This window comes from Chrysemys picta, chromosome 2 (genome assembly GCF_011386835.1).
Source record: "Chrysemys picta bellii isolate R12L10 chromosome 2, ASM1138683v2, whole genome shotgun sequence".
In the NCBI taxonomy this organism is placed as follows: Eukaryota; Metazoa; Chordata; order Testudines; family Emydidae; genus Chrysemys; species Chrysemys picta.
The window spans coordinates 107,091,548-107,118,656 of record NC_088792.1 but is presented as its reverse complement, the minus strand read 5'-3'; the positions used below and the strand labels follow the sequence as shown (position 1 = coordinate 107,118,656).

General features: G+C 40.2%; 1 protein-coding gene across 10 annotated transcripts in view; it reads right to left on the bottom strand.

Moving 5' to 3' along the window:
* The window catches only part of IKZF1 (IKAROS family zinc finger 1), a 162,804-nt gene that overhangs the window by 8,842 nt on the left and 126,853 nt on the right, over window positions 1-27,109 (bottom strand). For 2 of the 10 annotated variants that reach the window (XM_065583927.1, XM_065583923.1), the window contains exons 4-8: window positions 21,160-21,219; window positions 18,558-18,818; window positions 11,099-11,266; window positions 8,279-8,404; window positions 3,057-3,191 (exon numbers count right to left, since the gene is read on the bottom strand). In XM_065583927.1, the coding sequence (XP_065439999.1) occupies window positions 3,057-3,191; window positions 8,279-8,404; window positions 11,099-11,266; window positions 18,558-18,818; window positions 21,160-21,219 (750 nt within the window). The remainder of the gene's footprint in view (window positions 1-3,056; window positions 3,192-8,278; window positions 8,405-11,098; window positions 11,267-18,557; window positions 18,819-21,159; window positions 21,220-27,109) is intronic. The other 8 variants (XM_065583924.1, XM_065583925.1, XM_005278540.4 and 5 more) reach the window with 8 other exon arrangements.

The following is a 27,109-nucleotide window of genomic DNA, read 5'->3' as shown; positions in this document are numbered from 1 at the left end:
TTGAGTTTGGGACTGACTGGACCTTGACTTATCTCTAATATTGTTGTGTTCCTCTTTGCAACAGTGGCTTGTTTTTCCTACCTGTTAACTAGCCCTGAGGTTTATGGTTGGCCGAGGAAACCTGCGCCTTCTCTGGCATTTGTAACCAGTGGTGCTTCTGGGCTTTATTCTCCTCTCATTTAATTCAGTCTAAATGACGAGTGATGCCAGTGAGGTCAATAGTGATGCGCTGGTTTAAAATCAGTGTAAGTGAGGAGAATCAGGACTGGTGTCTTTTAAATTAGTCACTGGTTAAATGATGGTAGCATTGTTATGTTAAAGGAATGTGGGAGAGCTGGAAATTGGTTCAGTGTTTGGTGTATTTAATCCTTTAGTTCAATGTCCATTTTCTTGTTACCAAAACGGACTTTGGACAAGGAGACCGGACTTGGAGTTTGAGCAACTCGTAATGTACTTCATATTAAACGGGGTGAGCACTGGGGAAAAAAGGAGGGAATTTGGGGGTCTCTGATGAGTCTCTTTGCCCAAAGAGGCCTTTTTTTTTTTACAGCAGAGTCTTCATAAATAGTCTGTCATGGTGTCTTCTTACACCACACACTGAATAAGTGACAGAAAACTCTGCCTTACCTGTGTCTCTCATTTGCCTGGCTTTCTCTATTGTTTGTCAGCATGAGGGTGACAAACAATGGAAAACAAAAAACAGTCCATGCCCAACCGCTCTAAATGGGTTACTTATTTGTGTTTATTAAAAATAGTTTTCTAAACCAAATTAATTTCTCTGGTCTTCTTGGTGTCTTCACAGCTGATATTTTTTCCTTATGCAAAAAGTCTAAGAGACAAATTCAATCCAGAGCCTTCAGAAGAATTGCATCAACTTACTCTGGTAGTTGAATCCGGTCCTTAATCATCAAACAATTTGGAGTTCTTTAATAACTCAGAATTCCTACCACATTTTCAGTATTTACCTCCACTACAATTCTGCCATCTTAGTTGGTAAGCAGCTACATTTCCTGCCCTGATTAAGTCCTGCTCCTACAATCACTTCTTTTCCCCATCTTTGACTGTCTCCTTAAACCTACTATTCTACCTTCTGACATAATGACACACTCTGGTACAAGATTCCTCCTCCCCTCTCTTACAATATAGTCTCTCCTCCCTCACCCGTTTCTGATTCAGACGTGTGTCTCTTACTCTCTTCCACCAGTCTCTCAATCTGCTCTCTTGACCTTGTTTTCTCCAACTCCTGACTTCCCCCCTATACAATCTCCCTCCTTCTCAGTTTTTCTCTGCTCTCGCTCACACATCTCTGACTTCAAGCATGCTATTATTTCCTGTAGCCTCAAACATCCCTCCATTGAGCCCATCTCCTCTCCATCTACCACTCTCCTCTTTCAAAATTCTCAAATGTGGCCTTAGCTTCCTCTATGTTAATTCACTCCTTGATCACCTTCAATTGGGCCACCTCCATTCCACTGAAACTGCCCAATGATGTCGTCCTGGACAAATCACAAAGGTTCTTCTCCATCTCCATAATTTTCAGCTCTCTCCCATTTTAGATATAGTTGATCATGCCCTCTTCCTACAAACTCTCTCTGCCCTAGACTGTAGAGACTTCCTCTCCTACCTCTCAGACTACTTCTGCAGTATCTTCTTTGGTGGTGCCTCTTTCCTCCCTCTCTTTACCAAGGTCTCTCAGTGTTCTGTGTTGGCCCTATCTTCTTCTCCCTTTACAATCTCATCCAGTATTTTCTGCTGTGCCTCTTGTCCTCTCACTTAAACCCACTCTATTCATATTTGTACTTCTGGCTGTCTCTTCCTGGATGTCCTGCCCACAGTTCAAATTTAACCCCTGAAAAACTAAATGCCTACTGCTCTACCAGTGTTCTTCCCTGCTTCAAATCCTTCCACTGGCTTCCTGTCACCCACTCCATCAAGTTTAGGCTTCTTCTTCTTCTTCTCTTAAAGGGTATATACAACTTGGATCCCTACTATTCTCTGTTTGTCTCTTTCTGTGGCATGCTTCACTCCCTTTTTGCTCCATCCCTGCCACATGAGCTACTGCTCCCTTGTGTCTTCCCACTCTTAGAATCAAACCTCCTTCCATGTGGCTTCCTACATTCTGGAATCCCCCTCCCTTACCTAGTCTGTCATGTCTCCACCTTTTCTTCAAAACCCGTCTTACAATTTAGTCCTTCCCAAAGGCTTTAATCCTCTCCTGAAGCAAGTGATATAAAACTAGGAGAAGTCTGAATATTCTGTCTGTTTCTCCGTAGAAATGAGCTCAGGCTTTCCTTTGAGTTTCCATGCTTTTGAAGGTTTAAGTCTAAACCTAAACATTATTGCAATCTCTCTCATTGTATTCAGTTTCCTTTGATTGATTTGCTACAAGCCACTACTCTGCACAGTGAATACCAACTGGAAGAAGAAAATGGACACAACCGCCTAGTCAAGTCACTGAGACAAGAAAATGTCTATTAGTAAAAGAAGGAAGCAGGTTATGGAAGTTTGTGTTGCTTACAGTATGTATGTGAAGAAGTATAAATTGATCTTGGTTTTTCTTTTACCATTCTCATCAGCTGGGCACATATTTCTAGGTTTATAAATGATACTTGACCAAAGAAATGAGGTAAACAAGTGTACAACCTTTCTGAAGGAGTGAAATAGTATTAACCTCTTACATTCAGCCCATCCTCACCTACACATACATGCTTACACGTGTCAACACACAGGGTCGGGCCCTAATGTGGGAAGTTAACAAAATGTAGTCTTAAGCATCTGCTTAAGTGCTTTCCTGAATAGGAGCCTCGATTCCCAAGATAATCATATAGAAGACCTGGGGCATCAACAGTGGAAAAGGCAAGAATACTGAACCCCCCCCCACAAAAGCTGTAAAATGGAAAGTTAAGCTGCAGAAAGTATCCTTTTTTAATGCATCCGTCTAGCGAATCCTATATATTTATATATTGTTAATTTAATGATAACAAATGAAAATCATGATGCAAGACTGAAAACCCTATAAGGCTTTTTTTAGGAGACAGCAAACGTTTAACTCTTACCAACAAATTTCTGAGGCATAGAGCTCTTACGTTTGGCGACGTTACTTGCTAGTCTATCCAGCACGAGGGATCTCTCTGACCCTATCTTGCACAAGTCTTCAGCCATTTCACTGTGGTTAGTTTCCTCTTTTATGACTGAAATCAAATGACATCAGAGGGTTAGGCACGCACGCTCCATTTTAATGGAACTACCATCTTTGTATCATGTTAGTCAGACTTTTCTATTAGCATGCAACCAACTAAAACCAGGAGCTTACAATGACAGGCACAGGTTGACTCTGACTGTTTGTATCATTGTCCCTTATGCTGACTAAATTAGATCAGTGCTCATCTTCCCCTCAAATAGGATGTAGAGATAACAGATTGCAAAGCTTATGGGGCCTGATTCTCCATTGCTCTGCACCCTGTCTAGTTATTTACACTGGTACAAAATGAATGTCTAACATGATCACTCTGATTTGGTTTTACACCCACCTTGCAATGGTCTGAATGATTACACATGGTGCAGGAAAATGGAGAATCAGGCCCTAAGATCTTTAATATTATATTTGATACAAAGCCCTCCCCCTCTTACCCTCCCCCCACTACCTTTTAGTGACAGAAAAGCCCAGCACAATAAGCATCACTTCATCAGAAATGGGGCATGGTTATCACTTCGTATAGAAGAATGTATTTATAATTTATGCAGAAAACAACTTCTCTGACAGTTCTCTATTACGCTACTTCCCTGATACAGTGTTAGTCATTAAAAACCAATTTTAGCTAGTCCAGTGGCTGAACATTTATTTATCATAGAGCATTGACCTTCTGCACTCAGACTGTTTTCTGACTTCCTGCTACTGCTAAGAAGTTTTAGGTTTAGAAAGAAAGCCCAGTAAAGAGATTCTTAGCTATGAACCACTAGGGAAAAGGTTCCTGTTATGTCACTTTGTTGCAATTGCCTGTGGACGCTGAAGGGGGTTTGAGATGAACTGGCACAACAAGAGCTCTATGATGGTAAACTATACTTATCCTGAGCATCCAATGTCTGAAGAAAAGATGATCTATCAAGTGTGTGTAACACATACTGAGTGATTGCTCTCTGGATTTTTTTTATCTTTTGCCAAGAGATGAATATTTTAAGCAAGATTGTGACTTGATATCTGATCATCAAGTAATAAAGCATGAATGCTTTAGGCCTTGATTGGGCAATCTGTCTTTTATGTTATATGTATGCTGGTGACATGTTATCGTCTCAATAGGTGTGCTCCCTTATTGATAGATGTTTACATGGTATCTACTGCTGTGGTAATTGGACATATAACAATAGTTAAAGTAAATATATCTGTTGCCTACATGAAAGGAATAAGCAAACCTAATGGACTGCCATGCTAGTAATATGTATACAGTGTTATTGTAACTGTATTGGTCCCAGGATATTAGAGAGAGACAAGGTGGATGAGGTAATATCTTTTATTGGACCAATTTGACTCTTCTTCAGGTCTGTGTAAGCTCGAAAGCTTGTCTCTCTCACCCACAGAAGTTGGTCCAATAAAAGATATTACCTCACCCACCTTGTCTCTCTAATGTTAGCAATATGTCATTTAAATGGCAGCCTGATAGAACAGGCTTGGCTACATCATCCCCTGAGTTGACAGACTCAGGTGGGGTGGATCAACAGAAGAAGCTGTTAAGTACCCTCAGAGAAGAGTGCCCCCATGGAAGACAACTCTAGGAACCAATAGCAGGAGCAATCTAGCAGATCTTAACCACTGCTGCAGGATGACATACTACAGTGGTTGAAGTGCTCGCTAAAATGACTGGGCCCCAGACCATTTAAGATTTTAAAGACTGTGACCCACTCCTTGAATAGCATCTGGAAGTGATCAGTCAGTCAGTACAGAGCAATGGTGTTGTATGCTCATTACCATGCACCCATTAAGGAAGCAAGCTTCTATATTTGGTGTAGGCTAACACTTTCAGGTGTTTTCCAATCCAATTTAGAAGTCACAAAAGGGTAAAACTCTATGGTAAAGGCCCAAAACAACAAAAAGTCATTGTTTCTAAAGGAAATAATGACAAATAGCAGTTCCCACATTGCCACCAAAATGCAAAGACATTTCCCCATGACATCCAAGAAGGTAGCACAATAACAGTTCCAAAGAATTAAAGGAGGGTTAGCCCATGAGTTCACATACTTTTTGTTTGTTTGTTTGTTTGTTTGCTGTTTTGATGAAAAATGGCAAGCAAAAAATAAAAATTTAGGCCCAAACCAGTATTTTCCAGTTTTGGGAAACTGAAACCTACCCCCACCCTACCACACCCCAAAAACATTGGCTGCAAACCTGAATTTTGGGGAGGGGGGTTGGTTGCCAAAAATTGAATTTTTTTTCTGTTTTTGTGTTTTCACTGAATTTTTTTGTGGGAACAAAAAACATTGGCCCACTCGGTGTAGGCGTATACAGATATCAATCTACCTGTGTATCTTTGTGGCTGTACTATGCCGTATCTTCATTGATTTATTCTAATGATATACTAAACCACAAGAGCAAAGCTCAGTCTATAAGTTTTCATAGTTTGTCTTTTCTGTTATTTTCTATAGTACTTGGAGGGTCTCATGTGTTCCTATTGAAATCAATAGCAAAACTCCAACTTATGTCTGTGGAAGCAGCATCAGACACTAAGGTGAAATTCTAGCCCTACTGAAGTTGTTTGGAGCTCTGCCATTGATTTCAGTGGGGCCAGGATTTCACTCCAAATCGTCAAATTCAAAGACAAAATGAAAGAAAATATGTTGTTCCCCTTCACCCTCCTCCTTGGCTCTGCCCATATTAGGTACGTTTCCCAATGAGATCTATCAGGCTCCTAAAGGAAGTGGTAGAAATCAATTGCTTAGGACTTTTTCAATTAGATTAGACAAAATACTAGAAAATATGCTGTGGAAAATAATCCTGCAGTAACAGGGAGATGGACCGGATGACCTTACCCCTCATTTTTATGATTCTATCAATACAACAATCAGTGGGACTTTATTATCGTAGTAATAGCTCAATAATACATACTGAAAAGCTGAATGAACAGTAGTTCTTGCATATAAGACTGACTTACTTTTCTAAGTATAAAAAACATGCAATAAAAATATTTTTAAATACGAAAAGGACCATGTCTCATTCTGACCGGCTTTGTTGCATATTTACCTCTTTACAGATACAATATTTTTAAAATTGAAAAACGGCATCTGAAGTCAAACTGTGTTTGTGATGAGTTAGGGAGCCTGGTATGTAATTTAAAATACCAGGATCACTTTCAACAAAGGTTTTTTTTAATGAAAAACTGGTTTATTACCTGAGAAATAATACCAAATTTTGTTAAAAAGTAGGAGCTTTGGCAAAATACAATGTTTAAAATATAAGCTATTCCTTCCATTTTACTGCCGGTTTCTAAAATCAAAGTCATATTAGGTATAATAGGGATCTGTCTGATACTCTTTGTGTATTCAAGAAAGCAATGTTTCTTAAACACCACTTATGAATATGCCAACTTTCAATCTGATTCAAATATTAAATACTGAGCTGCATAACCCTAAACTGCTGTGAACATCTAAGCTTTTTCTGTCAGGGTTTATAATAAGCACAGTCCCATACATCTGAGAGTTATTTCTTACTACAGTTTCTCGTTACTGATTTCAGCTTCATCTGCATATTTTTCTTTACTAATATTTTATTTTCAGCAAGTTACTGAAAAGCTAACACAAATTGTTGTTTTCTTTTGCCCACAGACGTATCAAACCTTTATGCCAGGCTGGAAATTCTAACCCCAGACAGACTATTGGCTTCTACATCCTATCACCCTGTTACGGAATAAATATCATGGCTTTGAGTACATTAGCTTCAGCTTTCCTCCTATTTATACATTCTCCAACCCCTCAATAAAATTAGGAGGAGCGCTGCTCTAACATGCTGTCTGTCAGAAGGATCTCAGCTGCATTCAGTGTTATCATTATGTGCATATACTTTACATTATCTTGTAACATGTAAAAACATATTCAAGTGCTGTCCAGATATACAATGTTAAATAAGGCATCATTGCAAATAGGTCAGAGATAACATACCAGTTTGTCATTTGACAAACTGAATAATATATACTTACAGGATCCAAAAGGTATGCAAGAAATGTAGTTTATCAGATGGACTGAAACCTTAAATTCCTCTGTACATTGATACTATGCTCGCCCCCTGAACTAATGCCTATCAACGTATCTGGTATGATTACCTCTTGTGATCAGTCTCACACATCTAATTGGTACCTTTGTTTCCAACTTGCAAGACCTCCTCAATTTTAGGCACAATTTTAGATTCTGTAGTCTCTAAGGAATAGATTGTGGCTCTGCTACATGCCCCAGACATGGGATCAGGTTTTGGTGCACAGGCCCCAAGGAAAAAATCGTGTTCCAGAGAGGCATGATTCCCTCCCTACTTCCCCTTTGGTTTAGGTGGGTAGTTGTTTGCTGCTGGTGCCTACCAACAGCAAATTACTACCCTCTCCAGACTGGCTCCTCTGGGTTAGCCAGTGCATTGTGGGGCAGAGCTAAGGTTCTTTTCTCTTCCTGCTCACTTGCTTGGCCTGGGAGGAGTAGTTGGCATTGAGCGCCTACTCATTGCTGTGCACTGGGACACAAGGTCCGGATAGCCTATGCAGGTGTGTAAGGGTGTGTGTGTGGTTCTTATCCCCTCTTATACCAAAGTGTGCATTCCAGAGTAAATTAGCTCTAAATCATATACTGGCAGTGGAATTACCTTTTTAACAAGAGTTTGTAGTCCTGAGTATTGTAATCTATAGGACTCAAAATAAATAGGAACGTTCCAGCCCTATGAGTTGGGATAACTATGCTTTAGCCTGAACAGCTGGTGAGCTAAGGAATTCCAAGTCTTGTAGCTGGTTACCTGAAGGTGTTGTTTCTAGATGTAAAAGTCAAAATTGGCCTTCATACCTTAGCTTTCTCGTTTTAGATTGGAGCAAGGAAAACAAGAAAACTAAATATTGATTAAGTACAACAATAGCTCCAACTAATTATCTATCTACCAAGACAGAGATGGAAATATATATCCAAAAATCTGTTCAGTGGTGGTACTGTAATGGATAGTTACGCTTCCCAGATAGCTCAACTAGACCATCCCCTGGCAATTAATGAGTGACAGGAGGGTACTGGTTCCAGGTTTACCCTTTCTGCTTTGAACTCCTACCTGGATACAAGCTGCCTGAGAGGCTCATGGTTTGCAGATAATTGTGGCAGCGTTCTTTATGTTCTTCTAAAGAGCTGCGTTGTTTATAGCTTCGGCCACAGTATCCACATTTGTGAGGTTTGCCAACTGCAGAAAACACAATTTAGCAAAAGAGTTAACTTAAGTATCTGACAGAATAATAATAATAACAAGAAATCATTTGTGCTATGACTATCTACAGCCAACGATCAGTGGAGTGTTTGGGGCCTCTCAAAACAACAATGAAAATTTAGTTATAGTCTCTAATTTAAAGACCAGGTCCTCAGCTGGTACAAACTGGCTTAGCTCCATTGAAATCAATGAAACTACCCTGATTTACACTAACCAAGGAATCTGGCCTTAAATCTTCAAAACTAGGGCAATCTCAGTTGCCCCACACATTTTGTGTGTCATTGGTCCTGATTGGTTTTCTTCTCTGCTTTGGAACTGGTCTGAAATATCTGAGGGCAAGTATAATATCAGATAGAATTTTGTCTTGGTGACTGGTGGCATGCAACAGCAAAATCAGAGACCCACAGAGGCACCAAATACCTCAAAGGATGTTTGCAAATATGATAACAACATTTGTCTAAGTATTCAGTTTGCTGGGTTTTGTAAAATAAAGATGTGTGTATTGATAACTGTTTCTATAAAGTTAAAGGGTTTGCAAAATGCTAGGACAGATGCTGTTAAAATCCTGGTTCTCAAGTTGAAAATTATACTGAGATCCCAATTTCTGGAATTTCAGGACCTTGGACTCTACCCCTTAGAATGTATTGCATTGGGGAGCTGCCAGTTTGGCACAGAAAGGGTTGCAGTGCTACAAGCCTTTCTCCATTCTTTGCCTCATCCTTGAAGTAGGAAGAATTCTCAGGTTGATGAGGGAAGAACAGTAGGGCTGAGAAGGTAATTCAGTCTCCAAGTCTCTTTAATTATTTACCTCTCTGCACAGAGACTGCTAACTGGGGTGACTGTTTTTGTGGTGTAGACCACTGTCCACTAGAGATAGACGAACTAGTTCTGATGCAACAAGAACCAACTCAACCCTTTACTTAAAATTAGAACCAAATCCAAATAGAGCCTTTTTTAAAGGTTCAAATCAGTCCTGGATAATTTTTATAAAAAATATTTTCATTTTCCTGGTTCTAGCAGAATCCAGAAGTAGAAGCACTGAAATATCATGACAGAGGCTCTGCTTGTGGTGTATCTAGCATGACCAAATGCAGAAAGTACTGGGGAATCTTACAAGAGTGACCGTTCACGTGAGATTTCTGGCCCAAAATTTGAGGACTTATACTAAAAAGACTGGCCAGTTTTGATAAGGAGCTGTACTTTTGGATGGTTATACAAACCTCATCTTTGAGTTTCACTCACCACCACTGTCAGATAGGAACTGGACTGAGACCATCAATGTATTTGCATACAATGATGTCACTTTAACTAATCATAATAATATTGCATATTTATATAGTTTCTCAGATCCTAAAGAATCTCAAAACTTTATTCAAACTGTATAGAAATCACTTCACCCACATCTGGGATGGAATGCTACAGCTGATAAATAGCATAAAGCACAACACAATACCTGTTCGGAGAGGAAGTGCAGAGGAATACTGTATCTCCTTGAAATGGCAATTTTAGATAAGCAGAATGCCTATGGGCCCAGTTCAGAAAAAAATCCTTATGCAGGATATCATTTAAGCACTAAAATCAATGGGCTTAAGCACATCTTTAATATTACGCTTGTGCTTAAATGGTTTCTTGAATTAGGACCTGATATAGGCAGAATCCAAAGGGAATTTGATTTGGACACCTGGGAGAACACCTCTTACAGATAGAGCCATCTTTAGTGATCAGTTTTTCACCTCAGATAAAAAATGGCACTTCCAGAGTCTGCTACCACCATCCAGGGCCATTGGCTCAATGCTAACTTTTTTTTACATCACTTCTGCAACCAAGGTTTCCCTTGGAGGCCTCCTATCCAAATACTGACCAGGAGAATTCCAGCTTAATTTGTGACATCTGATGAAATCATAGCCCCAGTTTGCATGGTTGCAGGCACTTTTAATGGTGCGGGTACCATTTTGGATTTGCTCTCAGAAGGAGAGTGATGCGGTGACCTTTTTAAACATTGAGAAGCCTTGTTAAGTGAACAGGCAGATATGAGCACAAGCATGAGTATTTCAGAAAATATTTATCCAGGCCTCCATATTAGAGTCTTTTTATTTAAGAAATAACAACCCCTACCTAAAACCTCTAAGAGTAGAATGCAGCACACAACATATGTTATGCGCAATGGGTGAAATTAACCTCATATTCAGAGAGCCAGCACCAAGCCTATGCATTACTCAAACCTTCTTTTTGAGGGATTAAGTGGGACTTAACTGGCACAGTGGCCTTAGGCAGGCTCTGCACCGTGGTGCATTTCACTCAAATCATGCAGCCCTTATTCATGCAAGTAGTCCCATTAAAGGGATTGCTCACCTAAGGGTTGAAATATCAGACCCTAACATGGGAATTTCCAACTAGCCTGGTGCCAAGAAGTAAAGAAAAGCTGATTATTTGGGGTTGCTAAAATAAGCAGAGTTTAGTAACTTCTGAGGAGGCATCCTCACTGCTCAAACATTGCAGCTGATCATTTTTTGTTCATGTCACAAGTTGGTTAAGCCTGAAGTGAGACTACTTGCATCCTGATCCAAGCAGCCATTGAAGACATGGTGGCAGTGAGCATGTACACAACTCCTGGCCTGACCTGGAAGTGAGCAAACTTTGTCCAGAAAGTGCTCGGATGCAGTTACTAACCAGAATGAGTCCTCAGGTGGCCCGTGAGGGCATCCCTGCGTCGGCAGGCATAGTTGCACAAGTGACATTTGAAGGGTTTTTCGCCTGAATGCAACTTTATGTGGCGGAGGAGGTTGCCTTTCTGAGTAAAGGAGGCTCCACACTGAGTGCAGTGGAAAGGGCGTTCCCCTATGAGGAGAAGGAGAAATATGTGAGAACAAAAATCTTACATAGTAACGAGAGAAAGATTTCAGTGAGAAAGTTGTTTTCTCACTGGTGCTCTATGACTTCCACCGGCTGCAGGTTTGATATAACATGAGGCTTTCAGACTAAACCTGCCAGTTTCTTAACGCTTCACTGGCTGGGTCAATTTGATCTGAAAATCTAATTTTTTTTTCTAAATCAGAATGGCACATCACAATGCAAATTCAAACTCATTTAAATAAAGTGACTGCAACATTTTGTGTTGAAGAGCCACTCTTCCTGATCAGCAGTTTTGGAATAAACCAATATCCAATTTTGCATGTTGTGGCATTTGGTGGGGTTTTTAATGTGGCTTTTTTCAAAGGGTCTTTAAAATATGCCACTGAAGCAGCAAAATAAAAAGGAAACTCATTAAAAATGCATTTCAGGATCACAAGTTCATTTCAGCGTTACATTCTTATATTTAAATGAAAGGCACTTCATTATAACAGTTATAATAACTTCTTTTCATTTACATTTTCCCTGTATTTTCCCTTTCAATTTCTTCTCCATTACCTGTCTGTCCCTAAGCAGCCAAATCAGGAAAGAGACAGAAGAGAGAGAAAAAAATAAAATGAGAAGTTTAGACAGTGTAAAGGAAACCCTGTACCTTCCATACAAAAGTCCTGACCCTCCTCAGGCAGGATATTAACATAGGAGTTATATTAATGTGCTTTTCTCCACTTCAGGGAAAAAAAAACACCCAACCCTTTAGGAAGCACAGTCATTTGTCTAAATTGGTACACTTTATCAAGGGAGTAAGTCAGATTGACCATACAAAGATGCAAATATGGCTTTGGTGTTGTTTTTTGTTGTTGTTTTGGTTTGGTTTTTGGTATTGCTCTTTGAAGTTTGGAGGTATGTGATTTTATGCTTTTTTGGTTTGGAGGTATATGATTTTTTTAAATCTCTGATAAATGTGATCTGTGTTTTGAGTTGCACCAAATGGTTGGATTAGATGGGACAATTTACATGAGAAAGAAATCCTGTGTATCATCCCCCCCAATTCCTTCCATCATTCCTGTTTGCCGTAAGAAATGGTCCCTGAGTCTGATGTCAAACCAGTCTTTGAAACTAATTTTCTGACATCTGTTTGTCCTAAGTGAAAACTAAAATAATGATGTCAGCTAATGTTTTAGGGATAAATCAGAATTGATCTTCTTTTTTAATGCAAAAGAACAATACAAGATTAAAAAAAGTTAAACCAGTAAATGCTTCCTTTCCCCCCCAGGCCATATGAACATCTCTTGTTATCTTGCACATTTGGAAACAACTAGCTTGTGCATGTGCGCATACAAAAACAAGCTATAACCATTCTCATTATTGAGTAATATGGTTAGAAAGCTCAGAAACAAACAGATAAAAGGGAAGCACAATCTGACCTATGGAGAATCCTTTGCTTGGCTGATCACTATAATCAGGATCACATCCCTTAACATTCAAATATGGGCTAATGGGAGGCTATTTTGTGAAAAGGAATATTTGACCAAGAGTCCTCTGGTAGGTCTGAATCTCTCAGTTTAGGAAATGAGTCCCTGTCTTCATCACAACCCAGATCCTTAAAAGTATTCAGGCATCTAAACTCCCATTGATTTCAATGGGAATTAGATGCCTAACTACCACTGAGGATCTGGGCCCAAGAAACTTTAAGGGCCAGATTCTCAGCTGGTGTAAAATGGTGTAGCGCCACTGAGTCTGAGGAGCTATCCCTCCAGGGTTGTACCATATGATCACTTGAAAAGAAGCTATTTACACTAGGTGTTGCAAAGAACTGAGCGGTTATTGGCGTCTGCCTCTGGTTTGTGTTCTCTACATCTTTGTAGCAGTTAATAGGTAAGATATTTTTTAGGATGGAGTGAAACAGTGACTGAGAAGCCGGTTCTCACTGACAGTCACAAACACAGAGGAAACAGTTAATTCTTACTAAGCGGCTTTTCTGCCATTCATTTCAATTAGTTTTACTCAGAGAAGCAAAAGAAGAGAAAATAAGGACGATAAAAGCATCCAGGGAGAGGCATGCAGAGTAAGAATGAAAAGTGTCTCCAACCTACAGATCTCATAATGACAGGGTGAAACCTTGCATTGGGCAGGAAAGGCAGACAGCTGGAGAATTTGAACTGAAAATGCTGTGTACTCTATAATACTATATAACTCACACTGGGAGCATATATTAGGGAACCAATACTCAAGTCACCATATTACAATAACTGAAAATACATCTGCACTAAAAGACTACTAATTCAGGTGTATTTTCTCCCAAAACCCAAGTTTCCCACTCTACAGCTATGTGGTGGCAAAAGCATGTACTCAATATGGGGCCTAACAGACCAAACAACCTTCAACAAGAATGGCAAGCCAGTCTAGGATATATCTGGGGATATCGCTGGCTATGAGCATCTCCCATAGAATGAGAGAGAGAGAGACACCAGTTCTCGGAAAGTTACATTTGTCTTTTTACTTGAGTAATCTGATTTAACTCTTCTCTGATTTCCTGCTCTGCACAGCACTATTCTTCCAGGGTAAAATTCAGCTCATGTAGAGGGCCAACAAGGCCTAGGTGCCATTTAACACTTAAGTGTTAGTTTCATTCCCCCTTGACAGGTTTCAGAGTGCTAGCGTGTTAGTCTGTATCAGCAAAAAGAACAAGGAGTACTTGTGGCACCTTAGAGACTAACAAATTTATTTGGGCATAAGCTTTCGTGGGCTAAAAAAGCTTATGCCCAAATAAATTTGTTAGTCTCTAAGGTGCCACAAGTATTCCTCGTTCTATTCCCCCCTGAGAAAAGTTTATCATCTCCTCCTTACTTGCAAGTTTTTCATCCCTAATAAAAGGTTTCTTATTGCAGGTGCACCCACATACACACTCTCAGTGCTATCCTCTATCTCAGTGGTTTTCAATCTTTTTTCATTTGCGGACCCCTAAAAATTTTCAAATGGAGGTGCAGACTCTTTTGGAAATCTTAGACAGTCGGTGGACCCCAGGGTCCATGGACCCCAGGTTGAAAACCACTGTTGTATGGTAACAACCATTTTGCGGACCCCTTAGACATAGTCTGTGGCCCCTCTGGGATCTGTGGACCACAGGTTGAAAACCACTGCTCTAACCATTGGCACAAACCAGCTACTGTATAGATAGGTGCCAGGCTTTCTTCCTTACACAGGTCCCTCACATCATTTCAATCTGACCTGCAACAATCCTAGCCAGGACATTTTGCCAATCACATGCTATTATGGGGAGAATCCTGAAAGGTGTGGAATACCTGCAGTTCCTTTTGGCTTCAATGAGAGTTGCGGATGCTCAAGCAACTTTCAAGATCAAGCCATATATGTTGTTTTCAGGAGCTAGAAAAATGAGGACTATGTTGAGATGGCCAGAGCCCTCCCCATTTGCGACTTTAGCTAGGATTTTAGACTCAGGTCTTGACAGGTGAAAGTCTAGTGCCTTAATGCACCATGCCACCCTACCTTCTTACTGGAGAATGTGTATGAACCCTTTAAATGATCAATAGCAGGGGGCATCAGATATGGTGATGGCTGTGTGCTTCTGACACCTAGCTAGGGAGACAGTGATCAAATACAAGACCAACAGTGACTTTGGCTAAGGGACTCCAAAATAGCACAGACCAGTATGGCAAGTTAAGCATGAGCCCATGCGCAGGGGTCTCAAAATCAGCAAGCATGAGTTTTTCATTTTAAAAGTGCTTTCCTAAAATTTTAACGTGAAAGGAACAATAGGCTGAATATCATCAACCAGCTAACAGATGGGGGGTCAGATAGTCATGAGTGGAATCCTTGCCTACAATAAGGAGAAGTTGGTAACAATACTGGTGAGTAGTCGGGATTTTATAGCTACTTGCAGACAGGAGTGGGCAGAACATATCAGGTGCTATTCTGCATATCTACACTTGGCAGGTGTTTTCATTAAATGTAATTATGTCTTATCAGGTCAGGCAGTCATTATATTTTGGCATTTTAGTGTGCCAGAGTTTTATTCATTTATCAAATATTTATTTAAGAGCACTTCACTGTATATGCGGGTTTTACATGAATTAACAGCAAAGTAATTCATTTGCAAGGCTTATTCCCTCATCAGGCACATATTGAAATGGGCTTCAGCATAATCAGTTAAATGTCTTTAATAGTGTATCCCATTTCCACTTTAATTTTCACAGCAGACCTGAAAGGGAAAATGGTTACTACTATTTCCCTATGACATCCCTTTAATTTAGAATGGCTGGGCCTGATCCTGAACTCTTTCTCCAATCCCTGCACAAGGTGACCTCCAATGGACTTCAGCAGATTTACTTGCAAAAGGAGTTTAGCATCAGACCTTGTTCAAAGCAATGACTTTATCTGACAGGCTAGCAAGACAATTAAGGAACCTAACTTCCAAACTTTTCGTTTTATTAAAAATAAAAAAAGATGTAGGTTCTACCGAGTGCACTAAAGCATGCGTGGTATTTTCCGCACCATTCTGCATGTTGCATACTCTACTTGCAAACTGGGGGTCAAATTAAGAATCCTATAGGTGGTGGTGTACTGTGCAGAGGAGCAACACTCCACTGGGAGTTCTCGGAGGTCTTGGGCCTAAAGCTGCATTGCCTTGCGCATTGTGTATCCATTTACACCTTTGCCAAAGTGAGTGCAAAGTTGCCAGTCTAGCTTAGTAACATTTTACACTCACTCTGCATAGAAGTAAATGACTCCACCAGCTGCAAGGCAGAGGTGACTTGGGCTCAGTGTGTATGTGCTGGGCAAAAGCAGATATGCTTCCAGGGGGGTTGAGAGTGAGGAGTGCTCAGAGGCAGTCCTTGCTATTCCATTTTGAAAGGTATGGCATACAGTCCACCCAGCACTGCTAGCTGGACACTATCTGGTATATGGAAATAGGCAGAGCCGTGTCTGCAACTTCATCTTGGCCAGACATGCCCCCATGTGGATTATTTATCACTCCCATCAGTATCACCTCCATTAACAGCCCTGCTCTTCAGAAACTTCAGTGAGTATCTCCTCTCCCTCACCACCTATTCACTGCATCATACTTTTAGCAAATGATGAATTAGCTTCACAATGCAAGTAGCTTTATACTATAGTCAGAAGCCTCGAGCTCACCAAAAAACAGAGCTACTTGTATATTATATTTCATAAAAATAACTATCTGGCAAAACAATAGAATGTTCTTCTGTCTTCAAATTCCACAGTACGTCACAACATTCTGTTTCAATTCATGCAACACTACCTTTTTTATACCATTATATGTTGGGCCAAATGGATCTGTCAAAAGAACTCTTGTGGACATTTTATCAATTTTTAAATATCTACCCTTTAACATTCAATAAAAGAAAAAAAAACACACCAAACCCTTTACTACCGCTATGAAGTACATTGCAGTATCACACTTTCAATAATTTTTCATTGCTTTTCCAATAAAGATACAAAACATCTGCTTTTCCCGTAGAGAAGGCTATAATGTGTCTAATTTAATCACACCGTGTTTTGAAATTGGTAAGTGTTACAACATTTCTAAACATCACCATGATCATTTCTTATCAGCACTTAGTGCTACGCTAGAGTATAGTTCCCTACTGTAGCTTGGGCAGTTGCATTTAAAATGATAAACACTAGAGTTGGAAAGGTTGTTCTGGGTCATTTCATGCATACTCCACAGTTAGTGCATTATTGTTCTCTACATTAAACCCATAAGCATTTTATTTAGCCTGTTCCAAAATAGCTCTAGGGAAGTTGTTTCCACAATTTTCTTGGTAAACAATTCCATTGGCTAATTAGTTTCACTAGTACCATGATCTAAACACAGGCTACTACTGTTGGTTACATCATTCTTACCCATCTGAAATAACTGCTTCCCCTCTTCAAGTATTTATGCAAAATTGTCACATCCCTTCTTTTAAGCAGCATAATTTATCAAGATAACAACAATTGGAAACTCTAGGGCTGAATTCTTCTTGATATCCAACAAACTGGGCTAAAATTTTAGGCTCAGATCCTGCAACTGACTACATACAGCTCATCCCCATGCCTGTGTCAAGCTGCACTGAGTTCAAAGTGACCTGTCCCCAGGCATAGTCAGTGGCAGGATCGTGCCCTTAGATTTACTGTGTGGTGTTATGATCATTAGTTCTTATGCTCTTTGAGGCTCTTTAGAACAAGAGAACCCAGGCAGAAGGCCTACAGCATTGTGATAATGAAAAGCTACCATTTGTGAAAAAACAACTTCATTCCATGTCTCTCTGAAGTCCTACTGGAACTCCTTCAGAGTCAATTCTCGCTGATGATCATTATAATAGGCTTTTATTTTGTAAAGCATCTGCCATGAAATCAATTCTGGTTGCTTTCAGACCTTACTATAAATTATGAAAAAAGATTCTTAGACTTTTAATTTACTTAATTTGTGGCACTGATCATTTTAATAGCATGATCTTCTTGCAATGTTGGAAATAGAACAGTGTTCACTTAACAGCGCAAAACAGAAAATTTTCTTGTAATTTTACCTACATTTCCCCTCCCCCCCCAAAAAAAGAACCACATCAAGTTAGTTTAGGGATGCCTTTGGAATCGATCTTTGTAAGTGAAAGATAAGTGAAATTGTTATGTATCTCTCATATCAGTTATACCATGGGTTCTCAACCTTTTTCTTTCTGAGCCCCTCCCCCAACATGCTATAAAAACTCCATGGCCCATCTGTGCCACAACAACTGTTTTTCTGCATACAAAAGCCAGGGCCAGCATTAGGAGGCAGCAAACAGGGCAACTGCCTGAGGTGCTACACCATAGGGGGCCCCGCAAAGCTAAGTTGCTCAGGCTTTGGCTTCAACCCCATGCCATGGGGTTTTGAGTTTCTGCCCTGGGTTCCAGCAAGAATAATGCTGGCCCTGCTTGGCAGACTCCTTGAAACCTGCTCGCGGCCTCCCTGCGGGCCCCAGACCCATAGTTGAGAACCACTGAGTTATATGATAGTCAGCATATGTTAGTGCTGAACCCTTAAACCATGGGTTCCTTTTCAATTTCAGACTTTCTGGGATGGAGTCAATTGACTGTAGGAGGAATCTTGCTTCATTTCGAATTCAGAATGGAATGGCTCAGTAACACAGTTTCAAATGCTTAAGGAAGCTGCATTGACATACAAAAGAGAACATGCTCCCAACACTCATAAAATAAGTCTTTTCCTATTTATGTGGCCATTTCTTGGCCCTAAAGGAAAAACTATGCCAGGCCTTACCAGTGTGGCTTCTTTTGTGAACCATGAGCACATTGGGACCGATGCAAATTATCCCACAGATATCACATTTTAGCTTTCCGTTAGGAAGTCGAATGCCTCCAACTCCTGACATAGCTTTGCTGCCTGGGCCATTGTGTGAGCCATTCATTTTCTCTCCAGAGGCATCAAGCATTCGTAAATCCTCCGCACATTCTTCCCCATTCATTTCACAGGCACGCCCATTCTCTTCATCACTCTGAGTCTCTATTTTAATATTACTGGCTGAAAAAAACAATACAGGATGCCACTCAGTTTTGTTACAAAATAAACACAGTGGCAAAGAAACAATCAAATCAAAGGAGAAAACTTCGAAACAGAATGTACAATATACCTACGCACAGAAACCAGTGATATGGAGACATTTTTATGTGCAACGTGGTGAGTTCTGTGACATATGGAATAATGGGTAATGGATACCAGTAACCAAACACAAGATGATTAAGTCTTTCTGATTTCTGCAGCTGTAATATCTGCATCATCAATCCAAAGGAACTGGAAGGAGAGTAATTATGAATCCATATTGTTTGGACACCAAATGGTGAAAATAAGTACCCATCAAAGACAATGGGTGCCATTAAAAAATACATTTGCCACTCTCCAGCAATAGCCTTACCAAGACACCTCTTCTTCGGCGAATAGGAAGAGATTGAGGATTGCACTTATCTTGAATCCACATACTGATTGATTATTTGTCACTATGGAAGGAGACAGCATGGCAGTGGGAAAGAAGAGGACTCAGGCACAGATGAAGAAACCAAGGAGTGAGAAGGAACAGGCTGAGGCCTCTGGGACTGAAACTGTGGTTGAAGTAAAAGGAGTAGGACTCATGCACTTGGGACAGCATGACTGAATGCTACTGGGTGACAGGAGACGGTCTCTAGAACCAAGGACAAGTGGTGAGAAGGGGGCCAAGTCAGCAGGAGAATATGGGGGAATGGTTTAGACTAGATACAGGAACTGGTGGCTGAATGGAGTGGTCCCATACTAAAACATAGTCTTTGTATTCTCCATGCAGGCTGAGTGGATGAGAGAATGGGTTGGCATTATAAACCTTTAAAAGAACTGCGTCAGAAAATCTGCTTCTTCCTGTTTATCTTATGTCCCTTCTTTAATGCATGTGAAACTGTGTAATTATTCAGGTAATAAGGGTAAAAAAGGTACTACTGTTTGAATTACATAACATAATTTTTCTCTTGTTTATATGAATAAACTACAGGTAACATTTTTGTGTCTGATAACTGCCTTTGGCAGCTGCTGCATAGGTGACTGTTATCTTATGTGAACACAGCAAAGACCTGAAACCTCTGAGAATTAACTAAGTACGGGGGAGGCCTGTAGTCAATTATGATAACTCCATTATTCACTCTTTACCCATGCACAGAGGTTGTATTATGTTGAATGTGGACTAATAACCTTTTCATCTTTTTCCTTGATACTACAGCTGGTCAAAATTTTTCAAATGAATTTTATTTGTTGTTGAAAAACAGCCCTTTCTTAAATTGAAAATGATTGTTACAATTGAGGTTTTTTTCCAAAAACTTTTATTTTTATCAGCAAAATTAAAGCAATGAAAAAATGTAAATGATTGACTGAGCACATACCTATTTTCACCCAATCCAGAACCAGGATTTTCTTCCATTGTAATAACAATGATTTCATATCGACAAGAGACATAAAAGATGATGCAACAATGACATATATTAAGCCAAAGTCAATAAGTGAATCTTGATGTTCTTCTAAACATGAAATCAGTTCACCAAACTCTGATCTCTGTTACACCCAACAATTGCACTGAAGTAAAACGATTCCAGTGGGATTGCACAGATGTAATTGATGGTAAAATTTGGCCCAATATATGTATTGCTACAGGATAAAAGTTGAGGACAAAGGAGTTTAGTTTTAGCACTGGTGGGTTGTATATCTTTTATAGGTCTATAGGGTCAATCTAGATATTTTTAATGTGTTTTTAAGATAAAGCATTTCTATTGTATATGCAACCTAAGTCTGGGACAAGTGCACACATTTCCTCTCCAGCTTTCCTCTTAACGAGGAGAAAAATTCAGAGGTCCAGAAAAAAATACCACTCACCTCTTAGCAATTTAAAAAACACAACATATTTATATACTACATGACTGGCTCAGAAGTGATCAGTAGTTTTCTCTAAACTCAGTGGCAGTCAGGAAGCACTCATTTGCAAATGTGACCCAGTTGGTTAATAGACATGTACTGTCTTGTCACATGACTGTTTTCAGCCAATCTTGCATCAGCCTTTTTCTCTTGCTTGTAGAAATAAATTATTGAACAAAGTTAGTCTTATTTATCAAAAATTACAAATTCTTCTGTATTAGCAGACCCAGCCAAATGTGACTTTTAAAACATTTGTATCTACTAAGACAAAAACTTAATGTGGGGATACAAAAAGGATTAGACTCTTTAAGTCCTTACACAGTATATGTAATTAAATGCAGACAAATGTAAATTAGTGAGCACTGAAGTGACGGAAAAAATAAAAGTGCTAGATGGACATGCCCTTCAGTGAATTGAGAGCACACTGTATACTTACGGGAAAAAGATTTGGGAATTATTGCGTGAAAATCTCTAAAGCCTTCAGCCCCATATGTAGCTGCAACAAAGAAGGCAAACAGAATGCTGGGTTGTAGTACTGCTAGCAGTAAAAGTCAAAGAAGATGATATTATTGCTACAAAAGACATTGCTTACCTAAAAGAGAGGCAGAACTATCACCACAGACATAGCACAGAAAAAAACACAATATAAAGGAAGGACAGCAGAATGATAGCTAGAAGGGGAATCCTCATGTACATGCACAGTAATTTCCCTTTGAAAAATGCTGTTTTTCCAGAGTTCCTAAGTTCTCTGATGTTTTGTGAAACCTCAAGACTTCTCTGAATTTTTCCTTCCTTGATAGCACCAGTTTCTGCAGGTCTAGTGCAGGTAAAATTCCCACTGAAGCCAACAGGAACTTTGATTAGAATTTTCAAGGGAAAGTCATTGAAAGGCAAGAGGAGATGGACACGCAACTGCCTGAGCCTCTTTGCAAGTCTCTGCCTTTGTCTTCAAGAGAACTGCATTATAGAGGCATGATCCAACAGTTTTTTCCACTCCAGAGAACTGTCCCTTGTTTGTATTCAATCATCTCTATTTACTTTAGTGACAAAAATGAGTGTTTTTTTGCTTTTTTCTCTTCTGTTAACCCTGCAGAGTTAACTAAGGGTTTGTCTACATGGTGCATTAGTCTGCAACAGAGGTGTATAAGTTCTAGTGCACACCTGCATGTCGTGCACTAACTGGCCTGTGGGGACCCTGCTAATGAGCATGAAAAGTTCCCTAGTGTGCATTAATATAGTTCTGTTTGAAATGGAACTATATTAATGTGCACAAGGGAGCTTTTACTATGCCCCAGCAGGGCCCACACAGGTCATTCAATGCTCAAAAGGCCAGTTAATGCACAGACATGCTGGTGCACATTAGAATTTACCCTGCTGTTGGGGCAGACTATACACCACGTAGACAAGCTCACAGTGGAAAGAGAGGGTGCTGGATTCTATTCCTTCTTGCACATCATCATCATCATGCTTTTTTTTTTATTGAGGCCTTGTCTACACGGGTTTTTCACCACCAGTGTAGCTCAATAGTCTAGTGTAGCTGCACTGATGCATATACCTAGTGCAGACATATTGTACTGAATTGTGGCAACCTGAGGTGAGCTGCACGGGGACAGATAACAGTATAAACCAATGCAATGCTTCTACTATGGCTTTTGTAGTGGTGCACCTGCTTTGGTTTAGCTACACTGGTGGCTAAAAAATCCAACAAAGACAAGGCCTAATTCCAATCAGCTGCACCTATGCAGCCCCATTTATTATAATAGAGTTGCACAGGCCACTGTTCCTGAGGGCCTAATTTGACTTGCAGAACTTTTATTACTGGGGAAGATGTGAGAGAAGGAAAGAACCCAGCTTGTCTCTAACATCTCAGAGGGAATTTACAGGTCTGGCTGTTAGGAAAATAGATCTCTGCACAAGTAAATGGAGCACATTTTTATAGAGTAACTTTTCAGAGTACTTTAATTACTGAAAATAGCCATGGAGGTATAGAGCATCAATGTATTCAACAGGAGCCTGGATGTGTTAGAGCAGGAATGGGGAATAAAACAAGTGGAAATGGGAGAGTGTTTAACATGGTGGGAGGAGGAAAAGGAAATCCGTTTAAATGTACACCTCTACCCCGATATAACACGACCCGATAGAACACGAATTTGGACTTAACGCGGTAAAGCAGCGCTCCGGGGGGGCGGGGCTGCGCACTCTGGCGGATCAAAGCGAGTTCGATATAACTCGGTTTCACCTATAACGCAGTAAGATTTTTTGGCTCCTGAGGACAGCATTATACTGGGGTAGAGGTGTATTAAAGCAGATTTTTTTTAATTGTGATCAGTGGCATGGCGTCAGTTTTTAAAGTTTTGTCTGAAGCTTTATACTTGGATTGGATTAAATATCATCATTTTCTGTTTCTGTTGGAAGATGAGACTTGTATGATCTGCTTCCCTTCTATGGAGGTATTTCTAGTGCTCAGATGATGTGACAAGTCTCTCAGGGACCAGGATTTGTATTTCAGATTTATTGATGCAACAATAAATATTTGATACTTTGTGTTTTTCAGACAACAAAACATGAAATTGCCCAGTATTGTACAGATAAGCTAACCAATGCACACTATAAACTATATGATCTATTATTATTATGAAAACCTAGCCCTTTTAACCCAGTCAAGCTATTATTCTTTTAATTAATATGCTTAAATTTGGTTAGAGATGACCTTTTAAGCTCCTATACAGGTTGGGCCTGATTCATCACTGTGATACCTCATTTTTATGCTGATGTAATGCCATTGAATTACACCAGCAAAACACTGGACTAATGTGGTGGTGAATTAAGCTCCAGATACATAGGAGGTTAAATCAGAATCCACTTTCACTGTGATGAATGCATATATTGCACCAATGTGACTGAACTACCAAGTCCCCCAAGAATGATGTGATAAATGCCAAAAGACAATTGCAGGAAAGGCAACTGAAAGGTAAAAGAGGCTCTTGCAGATTTTAAGAGACGATGATTTTAAGAGAACCATCTATCTAATGTACGTCTTCCACAATCCCCAGCTTCCTCTCATGGTTCCTCCCGTGTCCAAAGCGCCTGTCTCCTAACCACGTACAAAATCCTTCATCTTCCTATCTCCCCGACTATTTCCACAATACAAGTAGGTAATATCAACCTGCACCACATTGGAAACTGCAGATATAAGGACAGAGAGCAAATTGCATTTAATATCAAAATATATGAGCAGGGCTAATGTAATTATTATTCTATTACTTTTCACAAGTGTTTCAACAAAACCTCAGTTTTTAAACTGAAACGATGCTGTTGCAAGATTTCCAGTCTGCTGCACCAGAGTGCAGCAGAAATCCAAGAAGCTAGTGGAAGAAGTTACAGGCCAAGCTTTCTGTGCAGTGCACAGGGGCCTTGGCATGAGCAATATGTAACTACAGCATAGCAAGTATTATGGGAAGACAGAGGGATTTGCAGATGATAGAGGTCAGGTTTGTATTTCTGTGTGTGTGTGTGTGTGTGTGTGTGTGTGTGTGTGTGTGTGTGTGTGTGTGTGTGTGTGAGAGAGAGAGAGAGAGAGAGGGAGAGAGAGAGAGAGAGACAGAGTGTGTATGTAATGCTGTTCAGGATTCTTGTTGGTTTGGAGGAGGAAATCAGGGCTTTTGCTACACAGAGACCATTTCATATTGTTATGGGGAAGGCTGGTGGAGAGGTTTGGTTATTTTTGGCCTCTTGAGAAGAGGATTTGGGCCCAGATCCTCAAAGGTATTCATGTGCCTAACCACCCCGTGATCCCCTGGGAGGAGCTGGTCAACATGGAGTGAGAAATTAGGGGTTTTGTCATGAATGAAGATTTGACAGCTGGGAAGAAGGGAGAGAGAGACCACAGTGGGTTGCTTGGGAAACAGGAGGCTCTTAATGGCTGATAGAGGATTTGGCAGTTGAGTTCAGGGTGTTCAGGATTTTGTCACAGGAAGGGAAAGGAAACACCCACACTCTCCTCTTTTGTTTTCTTCTCTCCTCCTTTTCCCTCTCCCAAGCCACAAGCCATGAAGCTGCAGAATCCCAGCAGACACAGTGCCTCAGTTCAAAGCATCCTTACTGTGCAGCTGCTTGTTGTAAGGAATCGACTCAGAAATCTTGACTCTGTGTTCATGGGATGCAGTATAATTTAATAGGTGGAAATCTGAGGCAAAAAGAGTTCTTACTGAGCAATTTGCTGAAATATAGTCAGGCAAGATCAACGGGCCATTTCTCAGAGAACTTAACTGACTTCTGGTGAAACAGTAAATCCTACTGTTTATATACTATGACTGTCTCAATCCAGTAAATGTCTGTTTTACCACACGCTGGATTATAGTTTCCAGTCTAGCTCTGAAGTCCCTTTATGAAACCCACATATAAAGAAAGCTACATTTTTTTGCTGGGAGAAGGAACTGCCTTTTTTATATGCTTCCTTTCCCTGGGAGTCTGTGCATCAGTTCTTAGAATGGCTTGACTCTAGCCTAAAGACTCAAGGCAAAATTTTCAAGAGCCCCTATGTGACTTAGGGGTTTAGGAGCCTAAGACTCATTGAAAGTCAAAGGGTCTTACAGGCCATTTTTTCAAAACTATTTAGGAGAGTTAGGTGGGAATTATTCAATGGGAATTAGGCAACTAGCTGCATCTTGAAGTGCCTAAATAGATTTGAAAATCTGGCCCTAAGTATTGAAGTCACTTTTGAAACTGGGACTAAGCCTCCTGAATCACTTAAGTGCTTTTGAAAATTTTGCCCTTATTCTCTTCAGTTGATATTCCAAGGAGTTTATGACTGCAGAGCTAGATTTGCAATGGCATTTAAGTGCCTAAAGATGCAAATAGATGCCTAGTGAGATACTCAAAAGTGCCTAAGCAAGTTAGGTGCCTAAGTCACACTGATTTGAATGGGACTTAAGGGCTTACCTTGCTTAGGCACTTTTTGAAAATCCCACTAGGGAATCTTCATCTTATGATACATAAGGGTATTTTTACACTGCAGTTAAAACCCTGCAGCTGGCCTGTGCCAGCTGACTCAAGCTCGCGGGGCTCGGGATCAGGCGCTGTTTAATTGCGGTGTAGATGTCTGGGCTCAGGCTGCAGCCCAGATTCTGAGACCCTCCCACCTCACAGGGTCCTAGAAGTCAATAGCAAAGGAAAGGTCCTTTTGAGTGTTTGGGTTATTTTTTGTGTGTGCAAGTTTTGTTTTAATTTGATATTTTAAGGGAAGTTGGAAGTATTCTGCTTCTATCAATCGATGTTTTAATTTACAGTACAGCAAGATTTTTGCATGAAGGATACTATAATTGTTCAAGCGGTGGATGGATAAAGCTGCAACAAGAGCCAATTGATTTGAATACTGGATTTAAAATGTTGTGCTGAAAAGAATAAAATCTTTAATACCATCCTTGCTAGCAAATTACAGACAATACTGCTGAAGAAGACAGGAACAGATTATTATTTATTATTTAAAAAATAAACAAGAAAACCAATCCAAGCTTTGAGACAACACATGGAGCGAAACTTTGCTCTCATTTACCCTGGTAAAAATCTGCCTAAATATAATATTTTCAGTAATTCACATTATTTTATTATATAAAGACTTTCAAATAAAATCAGATGTGGTGGGTTTTGTTTTGTTTTGTTTTTTTAAGTGGGGAGGGTTTTTGATTCAGATTGTGATGCTAATTACCCACCTGAAGTCACAATCCCTTAGCTTGTGACATCACAACGAGTTGCCGTGGAAACAATTTTGCTGTCACAAAGGCCTGGTCTGCACTGGGGGGTGGGGGGTGTCGATCTAAGTTACGCAACTTCAGCTAAGTTAATAACGTAGCTGAAGTCGACGTACTTAGATCGACTTACCATGGTGTCTTCACCTCAGTGAGTCAGCTGCTGCCGCTCCCTCGTCGACTCCGCCTGCGCCTCTGGCAGCTGTGGAGTACAGGAGCCGATGGGAGAGCGCTCAGGGGTCGATTTATCGTGTCTAGACTAGACAAGATAAATCGACCTCCAGCTGGATCGATCGCTGCCCGCAGATCCGGCGGGTAGTGTAGACATACCCAAAGAGGAGTAGTGCTACAGGTGGGGAAGAAGCAGCTGGGTTTATGAATGCCTCAGAAATATCCTTGGTATTAAAGGCCAAAGGGAGGAAACAATTCACAGAACTTCAAGACATACAGGGGAGGTGTTTGTCCACAGAATGATTTTCAAAGATACAAAATTCATGGGCTGGCTTGTAAAATAATGAATTAAGTTTATTCTCTAGTTTGACTTTTTTATTAATAACTCTTGCCCCTCCCATCGCCCCCATGCCTTTTTAAAGCTTTCTCCATGGAGCTGTGAAATATCTTTAAAAAGGTCTGGGCAGA